The sequence below is a fragment of the Garra rufa genome, chromosome 8 (genome assembly GCF_049309525.1).
Source record: "Garra rufa chromosome 8, GarRuf1.0, whole genome shotgun sequence".
NCBI lineage: Eukaryota > Metazoa > Chordata > Actinopteri > Cypriniformes > Cyprinidae > Garra > Garra rufa.
This window is the reverse complement of record NC_133368.1, coordinates 19,938,174-19,963,889: the sequence shown is the minus strand read 5'-3', so window position 1 is coordinate 19,963,889 and position 25,716 is coordinate 19,938,174. Positions and strand designations below refer to the sequence as shown.

The 25,716-nt window shown below is 37.6% G+C and overlaps 1 protein-coding gene across 2 annotated transcripts; it reads left to right on the top strand.

Annotated features, from left to right (window-relative positions):
• Nucleotides 1-500: 500 nt before the first annotated feature.
• On the top strand, nucleotides 501-20,846 carry bpifcl (BPI fold containing family C, like). 2 transcript variants are annotated; one of them, XM_073846221.1, is made up of 16 exons: nucleotides 501-536; nucleotides 1,560-1,666; nucleotides 2,449-2,560; nucleotides 2,707-2,835; nucleotides 5,448-5,600; nucleotides 6,428-6,491; nucleotides 6,609-6,669; nucleotides 11,252-11,343; nucleotides 11,526-11,702; nucleotides 12,967-13,026; nucleotides 13,477-13,644; nucleotides 13,897-13,964; nucleotides 19,170-19,212; nucleotides 19,360-19,423; nucleotides 19,666-19,742; nucleotides 19,869-20,846. In XM_073846221.1, the coding sequence occupies exons 2-16, from the start codon at nucleotides 1,570-1,572 to the stop codon at nucleotides 19,932-19,934; spliced, it is 1,431 nt and encodes a 476-aa protein (XP_073702322.1). In that variant the 5' UTR covers nucleotides 501-536; nucleotides 1,560-1,569; the 3' UTR covers nucleotides 19,935-20,846. The 2 variants fall into 2 exon arrangements, with proteins under 2 accessions (XP_073702322.1, XP_073702323.1); XM_073846222.1 differs by lacking the exon at nucleotides 501-536 and adding an exon at nucleotides 1,296-1,458.
• The last annotated feature ends 4,870 nt before the right edge of the window (nucleotides 20,847-25,716 follow it).

The window sequence follows — 25,716 nt, the reverse complement described above, 5'->3', positions numbered from 1 at the left end:
GATAGATAGATAGATAGATAGATAGATAGATAGATAGATAGATATACATCATGGAATGAAAAAAAGAGTATCTGCCATGTTACTGTGATTTTGTGGAACTATGGGCCAAGAGGCTATGTATTTCTGAAAATATAATTGATGATGATGATCCACATGTTTCCAAGCAGAGGAGCAATGCTGAAGCACAACCAAAACAATGTTCTTCAGCAGGTTGCATGCAGATGTTTTATTTTTCATTTTTTAACTATTAGAGGGCCAGGTATTACATATTGTAGCTTTAGATTAAAAGATGTTACAAAATATTAGTCCTGTAATAAATTAAATTGAAGTCCTTTAATTATTATTATTATTATTTATTTTATTTTTTATTGATTAACAGCCCTAGTATTTATTCTTCAATATTTAAAGATAACCAAAGTAGGAACTGAACACTCCTCCCCCTTGACAATGGAGTTTCATTTGAAGGAGCATTTGAGGAAACACTCACACAGAAACACTTTCCATGTCTGACACCTGGCTGTTCGGTACATTGTGAGGTATGTTTTAGCTTATTTATTTATTCATTCATTCATTCATTCATTCAAGATAATCTTGATATAAATGTTAGCTTATAAATATAAACACATAAAAGATAAATGTGTTCAAACTCAAATGGTAGATTGGAATGCCAAGGTTTGTTTGCCAGGTTTGATTGTCATGAATTCAAAAAGTATTTGAACTTTTGCGCTATTGACACTATTGTCCAATTTAATACTGTAAAGTTGCTTTGACACAACCCGTTTTGTTAAAAGCGCTGTATAAATAAAGGTGATTGATTGATTCAAGAACTACACATGATGGTCAAATATATACCTTGAAATTGCTGTTAAGCATCTTTTCAATCAATTAATATACATGGGGTGATTATTTTTTTTTCTGAAATCGCTGCTTTCTTCTGTACTGTGCTACTGAAAAGACAACAAGATTGACAAAATATTGTAAACGACTGAGCTGATTCCAAAAATGTCCTTATATATAACTTATTTTACACATTTTTAGAAGGTGAAGAAATCAAACCCCTACCATATTAATGTGCTTACAAATGGCCACTGTTCATGCCCAAGCATGTTGTTAAAGGTGTTAAAAGGACATTAACCAGAATTTTTGCAAGGCAACTTACAAACATGACTCTCTGAAACATGATTGGTTATAAACACACTGCTATATTTATTTACTTCTCTGAGCAGGGTCCTCAAATAAGCAGATGTGTTCTGGTCTTTGTTTCACTTCTCTTTCATTTAAGGAAGTGACTCTGATGCAGCTAAACAGATCGAGGGACCGTGACTAACATTAGACACCAAGGTCATGGGTTCCATTTAGAGGGAGCACACATAATATATTGTTGAAAGCAGTGTCAGTTCATATCATCTGAATGAATGAAGGAATGAAGGAATGAAGGAATGGATGGATGGAAAAGAGGTATTAGGATGCAGATAAAAAATACGTGTAAATATCAAATTATCTCACAAGCTGAACAACACATATATCTCATATGTAAAATATTTTGTTTTACACAACAGGAATTGAAGGATGCAGCTGGTAATTTTTTTCCTGATGATCCTGACACACACGTATGCAGATTATCCTGCATTAAAAGCTGTTCTGTCAGAAAAGGGTCTCAGAGATGGTAAGTTCTTTACATGCCTTGTTGTCAAAGGTAATTAACACTCCAAACTCCACTTACCATTGAGGTGGAAAAAAGCAGGGGTTAAATTGGGCCGAGGCCATTAAGGGCTGAGTCCTGGCACATAGGTTTACCCTTGTAAGTCATTAGAGGACTTTTCTCATACATGTTCAACATTATAGACTATAGTTTTAAACCATTTACACATGTGCAGGTGTTTTTGTATGTATCTCTGAAAGGAACTGAGTGTCTTCAGAAAAGTTCAGATTGCATTTCAACTTTATTTGATAAAGCAGCATTCATAAGTGCAGCGCTGCTTTGCTTTGGGAAACCACATTATTTCCAATGTTCCAAAAGCGCATTTTACAGTTTAATATGTTACATTGCCCTACTGTGCTCATATGGTATTACTTTTTTTATTTTCACATTTATTTTTACAAGTCTTAAAAAGTCTTAAATTTGATTTCAAAAACTGTGCAGAGTTTAGATACACCCCTAATTAAACACATCGGATCCAACTAATCAAGTCCTTCAGGCTTAATTGAAAACTGCATAGTATGTTGGAACACCCCTGCTCTAGTAAAACATTTGCACACAGCCCAACACCATGAGGCTCAATTTGCATTTGCCAGAGAATGGCAGATTTGGCAGGTTCAACAACGAAACCCAGTTTCTTATTGCCAGTGATAAATTACCTCTTTAAAGTTAACAGCTTGTGTGTATTTTATATGTGATGATGTCAAAAATGTGTTGTTGTAGATGTTTATGTGTTTTTATGTGTTCAGTGTCTCAAATGATGGCTGTTTGGATGCAAAGCAAACTGAAGAGTATTAAAATCCCGGAGTTCCGGGGGGAAAAGGACATTGGAATTGGCACTGTAGACTATGTCTTCTCAAAGTCAGTATACAGTATGCTGATAAACTACATAAACAAATGCAAATAAATAAATAAATAAATAAATACATTTTTTTTTCTCTTCTTCTTCTTCTTCTTCTTCTTCTTCTTCTTCTTCTTCTTTTTTTTTTTTTTTTTTGCCTTTCCAGCATGCAGGTTGGGCAGTGCAGCATGTCAGGCCCATCAATAGAATTTGTAAAGGGAACAGGTGTATCTGTGGAAATCAGTCAACTCTCATTAGCCATCAAAGGCAGATGGGCAACAAAGTTTGGCATTATGTAAGTGAACCAGTGAATTATTGGAAGGAGAATTAAATAATTTCCAGTCATATCAGTTTTACTGTTCAGATGATCTTGAAAGCAAATAATATGTTCTATCAGTGGTGGACAGTAACAAAGTATTTTTACTTTGTTACTGTAAAAAAAAAAAAAAAAAAAAAAAAAAAAAAAAACATTTCAAGTATCTGTACTTTAAAAGTGTTTAAGAGATGTGATAGCTGTGTCCAATTTGTGAACAACTTGATTCTTTTCAAGTAACCTGTTAAATCACTTTGCAAAACAAAAAACTTCCAGTGACCGACAGTTCTACTGTCAGAAACACCTTGCTGATGAAAAGAGACCCGACAAACTAGTTTGAACTGATAGAAAGGATACAGTAACTTAGATAACCTTTTTACAATTATGGTCAGCAGAATAGCATTTCGGAATCCCTCTGCCACACTTTGCTGCTAGAAAGGATGCTGGAGATGAGAAGTAAACGAAAATAGACTTTACAATTTTTTTTAATCTAAGAATATTACAGGAGTAAGTCACAACAGAAATGGGGAGCACGCAAATCAACAAGTAGATCTGACAAGGGGGGAAATGAACATTCAGAAAATGTATACACAGGATATGAGGGACAGACATGTCCGGGGAATCAACTAATAATCAACCTAAATGAGGACAGGAACAGGAAGGACCAAAAATGGGCATGGGAAACACAGGAGGAACAACAGGGCAACACAAAATAAAACAGGTCCACAGTCTGACACCCACCTTGATAAATATCAATTTCTGATAAGGGACACAAAATGGCACCATCAGCATGAATCCATTGATCCAAATGTCGATGCAAAATAAATAATAAGTAAATAAAAAAATAAAAAAACGGCATTGGGCTCACAAGTCTCTCACTGACATCCACGTTTTGCATAGAAACGACTATACGCCCAATTTTCTGTTGTATGTTTGTTATTATAAATGAGAAACTAGAAATGCTGTCATGGATGAGGATGTGCAGAAGTGGGTTATAATAATTCTCCCTTAGGACAATGAATTCGTAATTCATCCCCTAAAATCATAAATTGCAACCAAATGGGACCAAAAAACTCACTAAAAGGGTATGTTAACACATTGAACTGCATTTCATGGAATTCCTGGAATCACTCTACACTTCGAAACACATAGACTTAATTATAATTTTTCTATGCTTTTTACTTATGGTTTTGCTGTAATTTTATGTTTCTCATGCCTATAATCAACAAATGAACCATTATGCTTTCACTATCTGCTATATAACTGGCAAGTTAAAGGTCCCATATTGTCAAAATCGAAATTTCCTGGCTTTTTTCATGATAACTGAGGTCTAGGGGCTATGTAACTACCATATGAGTTTCAAAGCAGTCAATCCACATAAACTGCACACAGCCTGCTTAAAGTAGCTATTCATTTTCACAAGACGCTGTGACTTCCGTAAAGATGTGACGTCCGATCTACTCAGTCACCGCCTTCAGTCACCACCCCTAGCACCAATCACGTCCCCCCCTCCTTTTGTCAAACCCAGACAACAACGCATCCATTCCATTGTTGAGCAACAACAACAAGTCGAGAAAATGCTGTTCAGTCCATGGATGTCAGGAAACTACATCATTGCACAGGCTTCCAAACAACGTGAATATAAGAGACCAGTGGCACGTCAACTTCAGCCTCTTTCACTCAGCGATTCCGGTAAATACACAGATAATGTGTCCCATGATTTGTTCCGGAGTTGTTTGATTTGGTTCATTCACAGTTGTTTTCCGGAATCTGTGCGTGCTTTACACACAACCCATAAAGACATGTGACGTTTGGATGTGAGATGTAATGCGACGCGTACGTTTCACTAAACTGAAACTAACCTGAACAAACTGTGCTTCAGTGCTGATAGTGAGGAGCTGGCTCTGCCTGATCGCTGCTTCATTCAACTTTGCACGTATTTTTTCGTTGTGAAGAGTTGCATGATAACGTGCATCATCACTACAAGACTGCCTTTATGGTTCTGGCTTTTGTTCACACAGTGCTCGTTCCCGTAATTTTCCAGAATCAGTGCGCATTGTGAAAGGGGCTTTACTGAAGCAACAGTTATGTAGCTTACTGCATTCGGTGTTTGAAAAAGAAAAAACATTAATGATCATTCTGAAATATCCTGTTGAGTATCAGCAGGCTAGGCTCTCTCTATTGCTCTGAGCTCGCTTACAGCATACATGACCGTAGTCACCTGTGGTTGGCCTGGCTGTGCGTCACTCAGAAAACAACAGGCCAATCAGAAGAGAGGCTCATGAATTTTAATTAGATGGGCCAAAATCGACCTGTTTTTGACAGCTCCTAAAAAGGGAGCTGTAAAAATATATTGAGATGGATTTTGGCACTTATACCGAAAATATATATTCTTAAGGACATCAACAACTAAAATAAACCTCTAGAAATGTGTACAATATGGGACCTTTAAGATTCATAAAGTATGTCATGTTTAAATTTAGAAATGTGCATTATATCTCAATAAAATGTGTTAATAAGACATTTGCAACATTAAGTTATGTAGTTCTTTGAATATGCAATATAATTGTCTGTTGTTTGTTCTATGATTATAGCCATGATGGTGGCTCATTTGATCTGGCCGTGTACAATATCAAAATCCAAACCCTCCTGGAGTTAGGGGATGATGCTGGCCGACTCTCCATCACCACCATTTCCTGTAGTAATGACATAGGAGGTGTGCACATCCAGTTCTATGGAGGTGCTAGGTAAGATCAGTTTTAAAACAAACTTTGGTTACCAAAACATAAAAAGACTATGATTCAAAGTGTTACGTAAAGATCCGCACAACAACTGTGAATATCTGTCACTGCCACTAATGAAGCTGTTAATCATAGTCATAGTCCCTGATCTCCCATAGAAAAGCACAAGACGTTGCCCAATAATAGTCAGTCATCTACATCTGTCTCTGCTCAGCTGCATTATTTAAGGCAACCATTATTTTAGAATTTCAGTGGTGACATGTCATGCTTGTCATGTGACACACCGCAACCAAAATAAGGCTGTATGGCATCTAGAGAACTGTTTTTATTAGTTTTATGTAATTTTTCCTTTTTTATAAAAAAATAAAAATCACAACTTGGTAACTATATTATGAAAAATCTGGTATTCTGTTTTCAGATACATGTAAGTTATTTTGTTGTTTAAACACCTTTATAATTGCATGTTAGTTGACCCATAACGGATAATGGGCACTGTCATGTTTGTTTGCGGTGAAATTCAGGGATTTGGAGCTGTATGTTTTACAACATGTAAATTTATTCACTTCACATTAAAGTAAATGGCTGGTAAAATGGGGCAAATAAAAACAGGTTGAAAACACTGAATTCATCTCTGACTCCGTGCCAGTAAAAGCACAAAAGCAAATCAGAATTTAGCAGCTGATCATGAGATGCTCTGAACATTCCAATCAAACTGGTGTGATCGGACGCTCCAGGGATCAGCCTAGAGTGATCATGCCTGTGTGATTGTGTACACCAACATACGTTAGCATTAAGTAGTAAGAACTTTCCTTTATGCTTCTGTTTTGCTGCAGCATTTTGTTCCAGCCATTTGTAAAGCATTTCAGTGGAGAGATCTCAGGGATTATACATATGAAGGTATGTATTGTTTTATTATTATTATTTTTTTCTAAAACCAAATCAACACCATTACCTGCTGCTTGTGATATTTCTCATTGTGTTTCATGTTGGCTCATGCTTTTTTTCTTCTTCCAGATTTGCCCAGCAATTCAACAAGCAATTAGTGAATTGGATATGAATCTACAGAAAAAACCTGGTACTGGCTTAAAAACTTTTCCAGATCACAAAATGATATACATTGCACATCATAAATAAGTACACCCCCTCTGATTAAATATGTGCATCTCAACAAATTTGAATGTCATGGAAAGGTTCTATTATTTTAGCAATTCAACTCAAATTGTAAAACTTAATTAAATAAATTCAGTGCACATAGACTGAAGTAGTTTAAGTCTTTGGTTCTTTTAATTGTGATGATTTGGCTCACATTTAACAAAAACCCACCAATTCACTATCTCAACAAATTAGAATACTTCACAAGACTAATAAAAAATTGAAGTGAAGTGAATTGTTGGCCTTCTGGAAAGTATGTTAATTTACTATATATGTGCTCAATACTTGGTAGGGGCTCCTTTTGCTTTAATTACTGCCTCAGTTTGGTGTGGCATGGAGGTGATCAGTCTGTGGCACTACTGAGGTGGTATGGAAGCCCAGGTTTCTTTGACAGTGGCCTTCAGCATCTGCATTTTTTTGATCTCTAGTTTCTCATTTTCCTCTTGACAATAGTCAAGTGAAAATGCAATGATGTTGGTTTTCAAAAAACACAGTGGACCAACACCAGCAGATGACATTGCACCCCAAATCATCACAGACTGTGGAAACTTAACACTGGACTTTAAGCAACTTGGGCTATGAGTTTGTTCACCCTTCCTCCAGACCTTGGTTTCCAAATGAAATACAAAACTTGCTTTCATCTGAAAAGAAGATTTTGGACCATTGGGCGACAGTCCATTTCTTCTTCTCCTTAGCCCGGGTAAGACACCTCTGACGTTGTCTGTGGTTCAGGAGTGGCTTAACAAGAGGAATATCACAATTGTAGCCAAATTCCCTGACACGTCTGTGTGTGGTGGCTCTTGATGCCTTGACCCCAGCCTTAGTCCATTCCTTGTGAATTTCCCCCAAATTTTTGAATCGATTTTGCTTGACAAGCCTCTCAAGGCTGGGGTTCTCTCATTTGGTTGTGCATCTTTTTCTTCCAAACTTTTTCCTTCCACTCAACTTTCTGTTAACATGCTTGGATACAGCACTCTGTGAACAGCCAGCTTCTTTGGCAATGAATGTTTGTGGCTTACCCTCCTTGTGAAGGGTGTCAATGATTGTCTTCTGGACAACTGTCAGATCAGCAGTCTTCCCCATGATTGTGTAGCCTAGTAAACCAAACTGAGAGACCATTTTGAAGACTCAGGAAACCCTTGCAGGTGTTTTGAGTTGATTAGCTGATTGGCATTGGCATTGGTCACCATATTCTAATTTGTTGAGATATAATTGGTGGGTTTTTGTTAAATGTAAGCCAAAAGCATCACACTTAAAAGAACCAAAGACCTAAACTACTTCAATCTATGTGCAATGAATTTATTTAAGACACAAGTTTCAAAATTTGAGTTGAATTGAAATAAATGAACTTTTCCATTACATTCTAAGTTATTGAGATACACCTGTAAAATATCTTAAAGGAGTAGTTCACTTTTTTTTAAACAAATTACAGATAATGTACTCACCCCCTTGCCATCCAAGATGTTCATGTCTTTCTTTCTTCAGTCATAAAGAAATGGTGTTTTTTGAGGGAAACATTTCAGGATTTCTTTCTATATAATGGACTTCTATGGTGTCCCCGAGTTTGAACTTCCAAAGTGCAGTTTAAATGCTGCTTCAAAGGGCTCTAAATGATCACAGCTGTCTTATCTAGCAAAACGTTTGCTTATTTTCCAAAAACATTTACAACTTATATACTTTTTAATCTCAAATGCTCATCTTGCCAAGCTAGACAAGACAAGCATTTGAGATTAAAAAGATATAAATAGTAATTTTTTGTAGAAAATAACCCATCGTTTTGCTAGACAAGACCCTACTTTCCTAGGCTGGGATCATTTAGAGCCCTTTAAAGCTGCATTTTGGAAGTTCAAACTTGGGGGCACCATAGAAGTCCATTATATGGTGAGAAATCCTGAAATGTTTTACTCAAAAAACATAATTTCCTTACGACTGAAGAAAGAAATACATGAACATCTTGAATGACAAGGGGGTGAGTAAATTATCTGTAAATTTTTGTATTACATCACACAGTGGTATGTGAATTCATGACAGCATTGATAAAGTACAACTCCCTCACACATTCAGCACTCATACATCTGTCACGTAATAAAAAGGTCTGGGTCCAAATGCAGGAAGAGGGATATTTAATAACAAAACAAAGCAAACAAAAGGCCAACACGGCGCAACTGAACATAAACTGAAACACACAAATAAACAAGATCAGGAACACAATCAAAGCCAGGGAATTCAGAACACAAAATACAAACAGGACTAGAGACAATGCAGACATGAAGCAGGAGTGAGAAGTGAGAGTTCTTATAGTCCAGATAGTGAACAGCTGTGAGTGAAATCAGTGCTAATGACAAGACAGATGTGAACGATCAGGGGAGTGCAGTGCAAGGGGAACAGCAACCTCGAGAGGCTGAGGGAAGACACACAGCCCCGATCATGACAGTACCCCCTCCCTACAGAACGGCTTCCAGACGTTCCCAAAGTCTGGAGGGAGGAGGAACGGAGGAAGGCAACTCAGGGGGAGGGATGGTGGGCCAGGCCCGTGCAGTGGAGTCCCATGGACCGGCCTCGCCACCCGAGGAACGCGAGCTGGCCTCGCTGCCAGTGGAACGTGCGCGGTCACCGCCGCGTCCGGAACAGGGAAAGCAGTCAGTGCCGCGTCCGGAACAGAGAGCGCGGTCGCCTCCGCGTCAGGAACAGAGAGTGCGGTTGCCTCCGCGTCAGGAACAGAGAGCGCGGTCGCCTCCACATCAGGAACAGAGAGCGCAGTCGCCTCCGCGTCAGGAACAGAGATGGCGGTCGCTTCCGCGTCAGGAACAGAGAGCGCAGTCGCCTCCGCGTCAGGAACAGAGAGCGCAGTCGCCTCCGCGTCAGGAACAGAGACGGCGGTCGCTTCCGCGTCAGGAACAGAGAGCGCAGTCGCCTCCGCGTCAGGAACAGAGAGCGCCGTCGCCTCCGCGTCAGGAACAGAGAGCGCAGTCGGCTCCGCGTCAGGAACAGAAGGCGCGGTGAGGGCCGCGTCAGGAACAGAAACAGCGGTCGCCTCCGCGTCAGGAACAGAAAGCGCGGTCGCTTCCGCGTCAGGAACAGAGAGCGCGGTCACTTCCACGTCAGGAACAGAGACGGCGGTCGCTTCCGCGTCAGGAACAGAGAGCGCAGTCGCCTCCGTGTCAGGCACTGAGATAGCGGACACCGCCGCGTCAGGCACGGAGATAGCGGACAAGAGCGCCGCCAGATGAGCGTCCTCCACTGCCCAACGAGCGTGCATGGCCGCCATCTCCTCGGGCACAGCCGCCTCCGCGGAAAAAAAATTCCTCCCCGCTGGACCCATCTTTGATGTCTGCATTCTGTCACGTAATAAAAAGGTCTGGGTCCAAATGCAGGAAGAGGGATATTTAATAACAAAACAAAGCAAACAAAAGGCCAACACGGCGCAACTGAACATAAACTGAAACACAAAAATAAACAAGATCAGGAACACAATCAAAGCCAGGGAATTCAGAACACAAAACACAAACAGGACTAGAGACAATGCAGACATGAAGCAGGAGTGAGAAGTGAGAGTTCTTATAGTCCAGATAGTGAACAGCTGTGAGTGAAATCAGTGCTAATGACAAGACAGATGTGAACGATCAGGGGAGTGCAGTGCAAGGGGAACAGCAACCTCGAGAGACTGAGGGAAGACCCACAGCCCCGATCATGACAACATCCCTATATAAGAACTTTACTACCACTGAACTTGACTGTGGGAACCAGGCACTTCTCACTGTAACACCATAACATTTTGGATGCTTCTGGATCCGAAATGATTTATTTATCTGAGTATGGATTCATAGAAGTCTAGATTTTTTAAATATGGCCCTTGGAAAAATCTAAATGAGGTAGTTCCAGTGATGAAAACAACCATGCATGTCACTTCTGCAGGCTGCATCTTACTCTGTGAGATAAAGTCACTCTTTTCATAGCTTTTTCCAGCTCTGAGACACTCGCATGTTATTTCTTCTGCTCTTTTTCTAGCAAAAATTCACTGATCACTATATGAAAACCTAAAGTGAATGTCTGATTAGTTTAAGAGCCTTGTCACAAATGTCAGTGTTACTTCTGGTATGTTTTTACACTTAAAACAATGATTTGGTATTCCTTTGAACCATTGTCCTCTTTTGTGCTAAGAAATAAGTCACCTGACAGTTCTCTCCCAAGTGGTTCCATTGCTGTCAGCATTAAGTCTGAATATGATTCAGTGGGCTATAAAACACTTTTAATTGTCAGGAAATACTTGTCTTTACATTTTTTTTGGTTCAGTATACTTACCTGTTGGTGCAACACAACATTTTATCACTTTGATAAGAAAATCTTATTTTCCTGAATCATTTGACATTCTTCTTTGGTAATTGATCAAGAAGGCTTGTTGGAACATTATATTTTCAAAGAACCCTAACATGTCTTCTAAGTAAAGAGTAATTGCTGAATTTCTTACAGCACACAGTAATCATGCTCAAATTAATTCTTTCTAGTCAACATACCCATGGATCAGTATATATATCTAAGCATCCTTCTCACATCCTCTCCGGCTGTGACAGATCAAAGCTTTGAATTAGATATTAAGGTAAGGGTTTTTAATGTAGTATCTGTAATAATGATTATTGTTTTATCAATCAAATTGGATATATTTAGTATCCAAGTAGATTTCTTGATTTATATAATGTCTTACAGATTTTATTAACATATTATCTTTGGAAATTTTACTGTGACCTGCCAGTGATTTTTCAGTTGGTGTTTCTGTGACAGGGTGAGTTTTATAGCAACAGTTCTCCATCTGAACCACCTTTCTCTGCAAGCAAATTTGACTTTCAGTATGCAGAAAACTACATGCTTTCACTGGCTGCATCAGAGTTCCTAATAAATTCAGCAGCTTATGCATACCTAAGCTCTGAGGTTCTCCAAATCAACATTAAAGACAACATGGTGAGGAAATATAAATAAGCTCTTCTCTTTCAGTCAATACATACATACAGGTATGTGCCAAAAAAATAGAATATCGAGGGAAAGTACATTTATTTTTTTTATAATTTGTTTCAAATAGTGAAACTTGTATATTATATTAGTTCACTACACACAAAGTGAAATATTTCAAGCCTTCATTTGTTTCAATTTTGATGATTATGGATTAAAGACAAAAAAAATAAAAATCCATTATTTCACAAAATTAAAAAAAAGGATCTTAAACACGTTGGCCTTCTGAAAAGTGTGTTAATGTACTGTATTACTGTATTATTGTTGGGCCTCCTTTTGCACTAATTACAGCATCAAGGTGGCGTGGCTTCAGGAGTGGCTTGACACATGGAATTCTACAGTTTTAGCCCATGTCATGCAGACATCTATATGTGGTGGTTCTTGATGCACTGACACCAACCTCAGTCCACTCCTTATGAAGCTCCCCCAGATTTCTGAACCGCCCTTGCTTGACAATCATCTCAAGGCTACGGTCATCCCTGTCACTTGTGCACTTTTTTTCCAGCCACATTTTTCTCTTGCTCTTAACACTCTGTTAATATACTTTGATACTGCACTTGTGAGCATCCAGCTCCTTTTGCAACTGCCTTTTGAGACTTTTCCTCCCTATGGAGGGTGTCAATGATGGTCTTCTGCACAACCGTCAAGTCAGCAGTCTTCCCCATGATTCTGAAGCCTACTAAGCCAGACTGAGACCATTTAAAGGCTGTGGAAACCTTTGCAGGTGTTTTGCATTAATTAGCTGACTCGATTGGGACACAGGGAGCATAAAATGTTGAACTTTGTCATGATATTCTAATTTTGTGAAATACTGGATTTTTTTTTTCTTTAATCCATAATCATTAAAATTGAAACAAATAAAGGCTTGAAATATTTCACTTTGTGTGTAATGAACTAATATAACATACAAGTTTCACTTTTTGAAACAAATTATTGAAATAAATGGACTTTCCCTCGATATTCTATTTTTTTGGCACATACCTGTATGTACATACATACATAAATACTTCCTTCTATCAAATGAAACATAAAGATGGCATCTGTGTTAGAAGAGTTGTGTATCTTAAACTCTCGATGGACCTACAAAGGATCACGCCTTCTTATATGATATTGAACATAATAGAACTTAAGCATACTAATTTAAAATATATTAAGATAAAGAGATTTACTATTCAAGTCACGCATTTAGCCATCTCATTTTATGTGTCAATCATAGATACCGAAGAGTTTCCCAATCCATCTGAACACCAGCCAGTTTGGTGCTCTCATTCCACAGGTCAGTATACAGTATGCACAGGTTGTAATTTTGGAAGTAAAAATGTAACCTGTTAATCTGCACGAAGATTTAGCACAAATAGTTACTGTTATAAATTGTTATAATGTTGTAAAGTAAAACAATGTAATTACCTTGACAAACTACATAAGTCTACATCTACAAAATACAAAGGCCTACATCTCAAGCTTGAATCTGTGACCTCATAACATACTATTTGATCTTTTAGTAACACCAATTTTTACCTTTTTGCCCGAAGTTATATTAGTTATTATCTAATTATTATGCAAATATTTCACAACTACACATAATACAACTACATGGATGCATTTGCTGATGAAACACCCATTAGGTCTTGTGTCTGTCTCTGTCTGTTACTGTTCTATGTTCTATAGTTTCTACCAGTTGTTATGCAGATGAATAATGTGGTTTCTTTACAAATTATTTGTTCAGCTGCGGACATTATATCCCAACATGGAGATACAGGTGCACTTATATGCCAGTAAGACGCCACTGTTTTCCTTCAGTTCAGAGAACATAGACGTTTACGTACCGGCTGCAGCAAAATTCTCAGTTGTTAAACCTGATGGCATGCTGGTGCCTCTTTTCAGACTGGATGTGGTAAGTTTTGTCTTTGGATACACAAAATAATATAGAACAAAAAACAAACAAACAAAACAGTAAGATGAACTCTCATAGCAAAACCGTACAAATGCTAGTTGGCAAAAACCTACTACAAGCTGTAAAGCAGAAGCTGCAAATAGTGTTATAAGACCATGTATTCTCTGAATTGATCAAGATGTGATTTATGAAAAGTATCAGCAATTCAGCTTAAAATTGAATAACTTAAATGTTCTTCTCACACTCTACCAGGCTGGCAGCTTCAGTGGAAGTGCTCTGATTGACAATAAACACCTTACTGGAGCTTTTAAAATGAAAAAGTGAGTTATATGATATTACTTAAATAATAGTTGCAGTCAAACTATATATATATATATATATATATATATATATATATATATATATATATATATATATATAGCAATAGCTATTAGCATGGCCCAAGAATTAAAAAATCAAGACCAGTTTCATTACAATAGGCTAATCTAAACAAAAGTTATTAGCATTGTTCAAAATTTCTTTAAACTTTTGACCACTGCCTCCAAACTTTTTGAGCACTGTCAGGGCATGGTGCCAAAGACACATACAGAATTTCGCAATAATACGTTGATGTGTTTGTAAAATATAGCATTTTACAACAAAATGCAAAATGGCAAAAACCCAAAATGGCTGACATGGGAAAATTGGGTATTCGACCTGGCATGCTCCACCGAATCGAAAGAGACCAGTTTTGTGATTTTTGGCAAAACCATTGAGAAGTTATAAGCAAAAATAGCCATATTTCATATCTTCTGACCAATAGATGGCACTGCAGATAGCCTCAGGTCATGCTTGTTATAACACATACCAAGTTTTGTCTCAATACGCCAAACTGTTCTGGAGACATAGCCTCACATCCATTTTTGCGCACTTTTCATAGAATCCTTTGTGCATTATTCGAGAATGGTTTGACTAATCAACTTTTTGCCAGCATGGTCTGAAGGTGATCTGAGCCAATTTTGGTAAAAATCAGACAAACTGTCTAGGACGAGGTCGAAAAAGTAGGTTTTACAAACAATTAAAAATAGAAATTAAAATTTGGAGCAAAAAGGAATGTTCTTCTAGACCAGGGTTCCTCAAATCTTACCCTGGAGGTCCAATGCACTGCAGAGTTTAGCTCCAACCCTGATGAAACTCACCTACCTGTGATTCTCTAATGATCCTGAAGACCTTGATTAGCATTCTCAGGTGTGTTTGATTAGGGTTAGAGCTAAACTCTGCAGTGCATTGGACCTCCAGGGTAAGATTTGAGGATCCCTGTTCTAGACCTTACGTTCAAAAGTTATTAGCATAAAATAATTGAAATTTTGGACAAGTGGTGGCACTAAAGAGTTTGAGTTAGAGACTCCAAACCTGCTATGGTTAAAGGATAACTGTTGCCAAAATGCAACCTGGGCTGTTTTTTTTTTTTACTGTAAACGAGACAAACTTGTATCTAAAAGCATAATTACGACAAACGAGCCGTTTTTGACATTGACCGTGATTTAGTTTTGTGGTCAGTGGCCGGTGAATGGGAGTACTAGGGGCATACATTTGAGCGCATCAAAATCGACATTTTTACAACACTAAGAAGGCTCGACACACCATGAAACTTTGCTCGAAGTATCGCCTGGGTCTCTACACATGAACTCGAGCATTGAGAACATTGTTTGTGTACACACAGTTTACTAAAAAGAAAGGTTTTGAACAACTCACTTTCACTGTTTGAGTTTCCGCTAGAGGCCGTTTTGCTAGTCAAGAGGTGTCGATCTCCGAGTGCGAGGATGGATAGCTCCTAAAGCATATTTCCATATAAATGCACGGCTAATTCGTTGTTTTGTCACAAGTGAAAAACAATATTAAACTTCTGGTTGTAAAAAGAGCCTCATATAAGCCTCATATTTCGTCCTATAGAGTCCATTAATTCGCATTCGGAGATCAACACCTATTGACTGGCAAGACAGCCGCGAGCGGAAACCCAATGAAATGCTCTGTTATTGCCTTATTTGGAAGGTCGGTGAATATTAATGAGGGGCTCTGCTCTGATTGGCTGTTTCACAGAGCTGCTCATCTCAATAGCTCGCACATGGAGGAAATATATATTTAATTACGGAGCTCTAGCCGCTTTTAATATGCGGTTTGTTGAATCTGCCGTTTTGAATCCGTGACATTTTACTCTCACTATTGTGATCGCATGTGCTCTGTGTAATGTTATACTGCAGCGACACAAGTACTTACCACACAAGTTTAGATGCTTGTCAGTGATATTCAGGATCTGTAAATCATTCGCCATCATCAGTGCTGTCATCTCTCCGTTTATGTGGTAAATGAAATCTTATGTACTGCAATGTAACAGGCTACCGCTAGCATTAAGCTAACCGTGTCCCTTCAGTGGCTTGCCTTACTTTACTGATGTACTGAAGTTACTGATGATTGGGTGATGCAAATGTTGGGGGCGTAACTATTAACGATCGGGACTATTACGTAATAGTCCGTGTTATGTTGGAATTTACCTATTTTTCAATGGTCTTTTGCAAACACCAGAATTAAATAAGAAGGAGGAAATGGTGGTGTTTGAGACTCATGGTATGTCATGTCCATGTACTGAACAGTTATTATTTAACTATGCAAAGGTAAATACAGTTTTCCATTCTATGGCACCTTTAAATGTCCTCTTTTTCCAGCTCTAACTCTCTTCTCTCCCGTCAATTCATTTGAATCTCATTAGTCACTCAAAAACATAGTCTGTAAGTCTTTTAAGCAATTTGATTTGTAGATGAGGCCTGCACGTTGGCTTTTCCTTTTTGCTCTGCATCCCTGTCCTGGGCCTCCAGGTCACTGTGAGGTGTTGATTGACCAAGCAAGTCTGTGGCTAAGTTTTACCATGGCCCTTCAGGCATCACTGTGAGCGACAATGGTTCAGGAACATCTGGTCTCGCTACCACCTGACAACCATGCCACGCTCGCGCAAATCTTTCTGCGGCCTTGTCCATTCCTGGCCACCAAACCTTTCCTATTTCACCCAGTTGACCCTCATGAGCCAACTGTAATGCTCTTTCATGCAGCGACTGTGGCAAAACAATTCTTGTCCCTCTGGGTATTATTTGGTCAGTGACACATAGCTCATCTGCAATATGTCTGTATGCAGGGCAGTCATTGGAACAAGCTGTTTGAATGGCAGTTTTCAGTCTCTGTAATTCCACATCATTTGCTGACGTCTGCTCGACTTCCTTGATGGTCAGGGCGCTTGGTGTCGTACAAACAGCTATTAAACCTCACATATTCCTCTGCTTTATGTGCATGGATTGCACCTTTGACCGATGGCCCCAGCAGGCGTGACAAAGGATCTGCAATGTTGTTAGTTCCAGGTATATGAATCACCCAAAAATCATAGGGCTGTAATCTTAAGACCCACCTTTCAATACGTGCACATGGTTTTGAACAAGGGCAATAAATTGCCTCCAATGCCTTGTGGTCTGTGACCAGATCAAACTTCCGACCATACACGTATGGGTGCAGTCGTTCACATGCCCACACCAGTGCAAGCACTTCATGCTCTGTTTGTGAATATCTCTGTTCACATTTTGTCAAGTTCCTGATCACATAGCAGACAGGAACATTACTCCTCTTTTGTTCTGTCCACTAGTATACTGCTCCAATACCTTTCGGTCACGCATCATGACTTTTGTTGCAGCAGCTTTGTTGAAATAAGTCAGTGTTGTGGCCTCAGCCAACTTATCTTTGAGAATTTTAAATGCTTTCTTTTGCTCAGTCCCAAAGTGAAATTTGGTGTCTTTCCTCGTCACTCTGCTTAGAGGTTTTGAGATACTTGCAAATTGAGGTATGAAACGGCTACTATAGCCAGCTAGACTGAGAAAACTTCTCACCTCTGAAGCATTTTCAGGTTCCCTTGCCTCCACGACTGCTTTCACTCTTTCTGCAGTATGGCCAATCTCTTTTTCTGACAACAGCATGCCCATAAACACTAATTTGTTCATGTTAAACTGGCACTTCTCGTCATTCCGAGTCAATTCTCTGTGTGGTCACAATAAAGGTGTGTTTTCTGCCCTGTATGTGGATTATTATTAGGGGTCAAGCACTGCAGGTGCGATGGCACCTATTGTATCTGTTAGAATTCTATTTCTTCTGCTCTGGAAGTTTATGGCAGCCAATAGAACCGCTTTGAAAGTTGTAAAATTTGGCATACTCATAGAAAACAGTCTCAACATTAAAGGATAACTGTTGCCAAAATGCAACCTGGGCTGTTTTTTTTTTTTTTACTGTAAACGAGACAAACTTATATCTAAAAGCATAATTATGACAAACGAGCCGTTTTTGCGATTGACCGTGATTTAGTTTTGTGGTCAGTGGCCGGTGAATGGGAGTACTAGGGGCATACATTTGAGCGCATCAAAATCGATATTTTTACAACACTAAGAAGGCTCGACACACCATGACACTTTGCTCGAAGTATCGCCTGGGTCTCTACACATGAACTCAAGCATTGAGAACATTGTTTGTGTACACAGAGTTTACTAAAAAGAAAGTTTTTGAACAACTCACTTACACTGTTTGGGTTTCCGCTCGCGGCTGTCTTGCCAGTCAAGAGGTGTCGATCTCCGAATGCGAATGAATGGACTCCATAGGACGAAATATTAGGCTTATATGAGGCTCTTTTTACAACTAGAAGTTTAATATTGTTTTTCACTTGCTACAAAACAACGAATTAGCCGTGCATTTATATGGAAATATGCTTTAGGAGCTATCCATCCTCGCACTCGGAGATCGACAAATCCTAGGGTTGTAAATGGACTTATAAAACAGTTTCTGGAGAATTTTTGCCCTTTCCTATGCCATATACATTCTATGTAGATATCAGAGAACAATTTAAAATATTGTTTCAATGCATTCTATGACAATGCATTCTTTAAGTTCAATGAGTTCCAAGGACATTAAAGGTTAGGTTAGTTAAAAGGAGAAAAAAAGTCCCAAATGAGTTATGTCATGGTTCAGTGTATTTGTTTCAAAAGCAGTGGGGATGTTCTAAAAAGTTATAAGAGCTGATAAGAAAAAAAAATATTCAAGTAGATGGGGGTGTTGATGTGACGCAATCACATAACTTTTGGAGAGTAAAGAGGGATGGCAAGTTCAACCTGGCGTATGTGTGGTTTGATCTGATATAAACAGTGTGTTTAAAACAGCCATGTATTTCCAGATGGGTCACTGTCCAACTATTTATGGACCTAACTGTACATTAGAAGCAATGAATAGTATTATTATTAATAATAATACAATATTTTATATATATATATTTTTATATTACGTTTAAATATTAGTATGTTTTGAGCTCACAGTTTTATTGTTTTATGATATTACATTATGAACATTTTATGACATATATTTACATATGTGTATGTGTGTAATTGTTGAAGTATGTAGCAACTCACAATGTAAGTGTAAGATTTGTAAAATTCTACATCTTCTTTTGCCCTGAATGCTGAATCAAGTTTAACACTGACTCTTGGATCATCTGAAATTGGTGATTTTAAGGTGAGATCTGAGGAAATATAATAATCTATTACCAGACAGTGATGTCAGATATATGAAGTCATGTCATATATTCAGTTTGGTAGAGCAACATAATAAGATGTTTTGTTTTCTATGTTTGTTTCTATGTTTCTGTCTTTCAATGTACAGACTGCGGGGCTCGAGCAAATGGTAGTGATTGCAGTAAACATGTTTGTACTTCCAAAACTAAATGGTAAAAATTTCAAATGATATTGCATTTATTATAAACTGTTAACTGTCAATTATTTAAAGTATTCATACATGTCTAATTTTCTATGCAACTAAGTAAAGAAAAGTTTGAAAATTATAGACTTTGCAAACTTGTTTTAGAAAGTCTGGGAATTGTTGTTATTAGGGCCCAAGCATTGATCATGCGAGGACCCTCTTGGAATTCTTGTGTTTATTATTATTATTATATTCAACTTTGTATTGTAGATTACCTGAAGACTGGCTTTCTCCTACCCACACTGCAGAGCTTTAGTTTGATTAATTCTAAATTGCTTATAAAAAATGTAAGTACTATTAAGTTACCATTAAGTACTATTAAAAGTTTGAATTTCATTTGCTATTGGAAAGTTGTTAGAAAGCAACTCAGTGATAAACTCTAAATGTGTTTACCTTTTGTGACTTTCTTTCAGGGCTTTATGGTCATTTTTACCGATGTTGAAGATTCTTGGATAGTCTCAATGACAACTAAGGTCTAAACTTCTCCAAACAATCACTTCATTGGAGTCAGTTTGCATGCATAATTAATCTGGCTTGCAAGGCCAGGTGTATTACAGCTAGGGTTTGGAGGAAGATTATTTGTCCTGACAATAAATTAACACATTGAGTCCTTAGAACACAACATAAACGGACAGGGTTGTAAAAGTCATTTAATTGCTTTTATTATTATTTTTTCACATTTTCAATTTTAATTATGAACCTGCAGGATGATATAGGCTTATGCATTTATTTTGAAGAGAACAGATGAACAGATGAGACTGCATAACCCCACAGCGATTTTAAATTATTCACATTTTTAGGAACCAATATTGATTCGTATTTCCCAATCAATCTATTGGTCTATGCTGTTTTAGGGTTAATAAATTTACAGTACATAGTGTGCCTCCCTTCCAATAAATCACAATAGACTAAGCTTTGTGTTACTTTGGATATGAAACAAAGTCTCACATTTTAAATTCTATCCATTTCATTAGGTATTTCAAGCAATAAATACCGTTTTCTGGGCACTCGCCTGTGCATAATCAAATGCAATTTTCGGTTAACACGACCTCTGATATTGTGTTTATACAACAGTTTGACGGCATGAGTGTGTAAATAAACAAAATAAGTGTCTTCAAAAGTCCTCTTTTGTGTAGAACTACTTCCTTCTGCCACAGATTCAAATAAACAAAATTGAGTCAAATATGTTTATAAATCAGTGATCTAAAATGTTAAAAATTGGCTGAAATGAATGTGAATGTAAAGTCAGTTTTGTAATTGTGACATGAACTCTGTTGATAGTAAAAAGAATCACTTTTTGGAAAACATTGGAAAACAAGAACTGTCAATAGAACTGTTGTATGTACTAAACTTGATAAAGTTGTGAAAAATAAATTGAAATAAAAATTAAATCTGGTGATGTAGGATTTGAAAAGAAATCTATATTGATATGTGACATATGCAACTGTACAGTGTAGATGCTTGTGTAGTTTAAATGTTTTTTTTTTTATCTAAGGTTAAAAAAATCACTAAAATCATAATATGACTATGATTGACTATAGACATAGGGTTCACTTAGGAAAAGATAAGAACAAGGAACTTAATGAAGTACAACCTTATACTGATTGGTAAATTGCACATTTTATACATGTCTTAAGAGATGTGGTGGACATTCATATTAAATTAGCATTGTTTCCCTATGCTTTTACATCATGAAAATCTATGAGGCTTTAGTCATATGTAGAACATATATGATTAAAAATACATTCATATTATGCATTTTTGTAATTTTTGTAATCTTCAGCAAACGTACTCTTCGAAGACAAAAGTACTCAAAAGGTTTAAGATGCACCTGGCCACGAGAACTAAAGACATGTAAACATTCACATGTAGTAGAAAGATGACTCTCAGTAGAAAGATTAGAGACTGGCAGAACACCCTCACTGGAAACACAGCCGAAGCCATAGAAACCATAGATGTAACCTAGGCAGAAACCGAGAAAATAAATAAATAAAATAAAATAAAATAAAATAATAATAATAAAAAAGTCGAAGAAGCCAAAGCCATAGTAACCATAGATGAGAAACTTATGCAGAAGCTGAGGAAAAAAAAAAGTTGAAGAGGCCGAAGCCATAGAAACCATAGATGAGAAACCTATGCAGAAACCGAGAAAAAAAAAAAAAGTCATAGAGGCCAAAGCCATAGAAATCATAGACGATAAACTTAGGCAGAAGCAGAGGAAAAAAAAAAAAAAGTCGAAGAGGCCGAAGCCATGGAACCCTTACAAAAAAAAAAAACACATGAATTTCACATGTGCAAAAACACATGTGGTCACATGTGGCCACATATACAGGTCCTTCTCAAAAAATTAGCATATTGTGATAAAGTTAATTATTTTCTGTAATGTACTGATAAACATTAGACTTTCATATATTTTAGATTCATTACACACAACTGAAGTAGTTCAAGCCTTTTTTTGTTTTAATATTGATGATTTTGGCATACAGCTCATGAAAACCCAAAATTCCTATCTCAAAAAAAAAATAGCATATTTCATCCGACCAATAAAAGAAAAGTGTTTTTAATACAAAAAAAGTCAACCTTCAATAATTATGTTCAGTTATGCACTCAATACTTGGTCGGGAATCCTTTTGCAGAAATGACTGCTTCAATGCGGCGTGGCATGGAGGCAATCAGCCTGTGGCACTGCTGAGGTGTTATGGAGGCCCAGGATGCTTTGATAGCGGCCTTAAGCTCATCCAGAGTGTTGGGTCTTGTGTCTCTCAACTTTCTCTTCACAATATCCCACAGATTCTCTATGGGGTTCAGGTCAGGAGAGTTGGCAGGCCAATTGAGCACAGTAATACCATGGTCAGTAAACCATTTATCAGTGGTTTTGGCACTGTGAGCAGGTACCAGGTCGTGCTGAAAAATGAAATCTTCATCTCCATAAAGCTTTTCAGCAGATGGAAGCATGAAGTGCTCCAAAATCTCCTGATAGCTAGCTGCATTGACCCTGCCCTTGATAAAACACAGTGGACCAACACCAGCAGCTGACATGGCACCCCAGACCATCACTGACTGTGGGTACTTGACACTGGACTTCAGGCATTTTGGCATTTCCCTCTCCCCAGTCTTCCTCCAGACTCTGGCACCTTGATTTCCGAATGACATGCAAAATTTGAGCAACAGTCCAGTGCTGCTTCTCTGTAGCCCAGGTCAGGCGCTTCTGCCGCCGTTTCTGGTTCAAAAGCGGCTTGACCTGGGGAATGCGGCACCTGTAGCCCATTTCCTGCACACGCCTGTACACGGTGGCTCTGGAAGTTTCTACTCCAGACTCAGTCCACTGCTTCCGCAGGTCCCCCAAGGTCTGGAATCGGTCCTTCTCCACAATCTTCCTCAGGGTCCGGTCACCTCTTCTCGTTGTGCAGCGTTTTCTGCCACACTTTTTCCTTCCCACAGACTTCCCATTGAGGTGCCTTGATACAGTACTCTGGGAACAGCCTATTTGTTCAGAAATTTCTTTCTGTGTCTTCAATGATGGCCTTCTGGACAGCAGTCAGGTCGGCAGTCTTACCCATGATTGCGGTTTTGAGTAATGAACCAGGCTGGGAGATTTTAAAAGCCTCAGGAATCTTTTGCAGGTGTTTAGAGTTAATTAGTTGATTCAGATGATTAGGTTAATAGCTCGTTTAGAGAACCTTTTCATGAAATGCTAATTTTTTGAGATAGGAATTTTGGGTTTTCATGAGTTGTATGCCAAAATCATCAATATTAAAACAATAAAAGGCTTGAACTACTTCAGTTGTGTGTAATGAATCTAAAATATATGAAAGTCTAATGTTTATCAGTACATTACAGAAAATAAAGAACTTTATCACAATATGCTAATTTTTTGAGAAGGACCTGTACATGTGATTTCACATGTGTCACATGTGATTTGCACATGTGATTCTGCAAATGTGAATTTTCACATGTGAAAATCACATGCGACACGTGCTTTCACATGTGAATACATGTGCAAAGTGTGCTTTTGGAACACTTCCCATGTTTCATGTTTCATGTTTCACTGCGATTCCCATGTGAAACATGTATATTCCCATGTGAAACCCATGTAATCACAAGTATTTTCCTATGTGAAACCCATGTGAAACCCTAGAGATCACATGTAATACCCATGTGAAACTAGTGGAATAACATGTAAATCCCATGTGAAACCCTTGTGATCACATATGAAAAACATGTATATTCCCATGTAAAACATGTATATTATAAACCTGCTTGTGTTACAATGTTGTGATATAGAAATTACTCACAACTGTCTATATTTTATTCATGCACAATATACACTCAAAAATATTTAATGTTTGTTCAATTCAATTGTATAGAAAAATTCCATTAAGTTTTAGCAATCCTTATACACTATTCATACTATGAAGAATTTAAATGAATAACTACAATCTAAAGTATTTATATAAATCTTTAAGGGATGGTTCATCCAAAAATGAAAAATATGCCATTAATTACTTACCCTCATGTAGTTCCAAACAAGATAGACCTTCATTCATCTTCAGAACACAAACACATCAGATAAATTAAAGGATAACTATTGCCAAAATGCAACGATGGACTGTTTTTTTTTTTACTGTAAACAAGACAAACTTATAACTAAAAGCATAATTACAACAAACGAGCCGTTTTTGAGATTGACCGTGATTTCGTTTTGCAGAGATCGACACTTCTTGACTGGCAAGATGGCTGCGAGCGGAAACCCAAACAGTGTAAGTGAGTTGTTCAAAACCTTTCTTTTTAGTAAACTCTGTGTATGTTCTCAATGCTCAAGTTCATGTGTAGAGACCCAGGTGATACTTCGAGCAAAGTTTCATGGTGTGTCGAGCTTTCTTAGTGTTGTAAAAATATCGATTTTGATGCGCTAAAAGTTATGCCCTTAGTACTCCCATTAACCGGCCATTGACCACAAAACAAAATCACGGTCAATCTCAAAAAACGGCTTGTTTGTCGTAATTATGCTTTTAGATATAAGTTTGTCTCGTTTACAGTAAAAAAAAACAAAAAAAAAAACAGCCCAGGTTGCATTTTGGCAATAGTTATCCTTTAAGATATGTTTGGGATGCTTCGAGAGCTTTCTGACCCTGCATAGACAGCAATGCAACTGAAATGTTCCCAGGGCCAGAAATGTAGTAAGGACATTATTAAAATAGTTAATGTGACATAAGTGAGTCAACTGTATTTTTGCTCAAAGAAAACTAAAATAACGTCCATATTCAAAAATGTCTTCTCTTCCATGTCAGTCTGATGTCCTTACTAACTTTCTAGGCCTGGGAATATTTGCATTGTTGTCTATGCAGGGTCAGAAAGCTCTCGATTTTCTCCAAAAATATCTTAATTTGTGTTCTGATGATGAATAAAGGTCTTGCAGGTTTGGAACGACATGAGGGTTTTTAATTCTGAGTAAACCTTTTCCTTTAATAACTGGTAATGTGCTACTGCAAATTTGTTCTTAAATAAAAAAAAAGTGACTCAATCACATTTCCCATGGCATGAAGTTGATAAAACCTAAAAGTACACCAAAAGGCACTGCTAAGTACAATTTACACAATATTTATTAGTCTCTTTTGTAATTGTGTTGAATTTAGACCTAACAACTTATATTTGATGACATGAGATTGAATGAACTGGATTGGTGCCATTGTCTGTAAGGAGGGCCACAGCAACATCTTCAAACTCATCAGACTTGTCCTAAATAAAAAAATAAAAAATAAAAAAAGAGAGATACAAATCACAAAAAAATCCAGTGTCCAAAGTGGTATTGATCAGTTTAAGATGTTTTTTTTTAAACTGTCAATGATTTTTTTTTAATTTACAATAGTTTTTGACAATTCATTTTAATAAGACAGCTAAACTAAGCTAAAGTTTACACAACAATTTAAATTCAATCATTATTTACGTTTATTCCATAGTCTTTCTTTTTGATACCACAAAACGGGGGGGATTGTGAAAAGAAAAAAAAATTAAAACATTAGATTTTGTGTGTAATTGACTGATTTTTGTATTTTGGGTGAGTGGTCTGAACAAAAACACAGATATAGTAACAGATGCAATCAAACATTTATACACTGAATGAACAACAGTATGAGCAAAAACACTTTTGTATTTTGTTACATACATACATAGAGTGGTACTCACAAGGAGACTCACCTGAAGGTTCTCAAAAAGCCAATCACACAGGATGGACAGTGGAATGGCCGGGTGTGTAATTCC

Excerpts from the sequence above, each read along its gene's own strand:
- bpifcl (XM_073846221.1), top strand. The coding sequence starts at position 1,570 with ATGCAGCTGGTAATTTTTTTCCTGATGATCCTGACACACACGTATGCA. Across the intron at positions 1,667-2,448 it reads AGAAAAGGGTCTCAGAGATG|TGTCTCAAATGATGGCTGTT; the intron begins GTAAGTTCTTTA and ends TTATGTGTTCAG. Across the intron at positions 13,965-19,169 it reads GGAGCTTTTAAAATGAAAAA|TTTAACACTGACTCTTGGAT; the intron begins GTGAGTTATATG and ends TGCTGAATCAAG.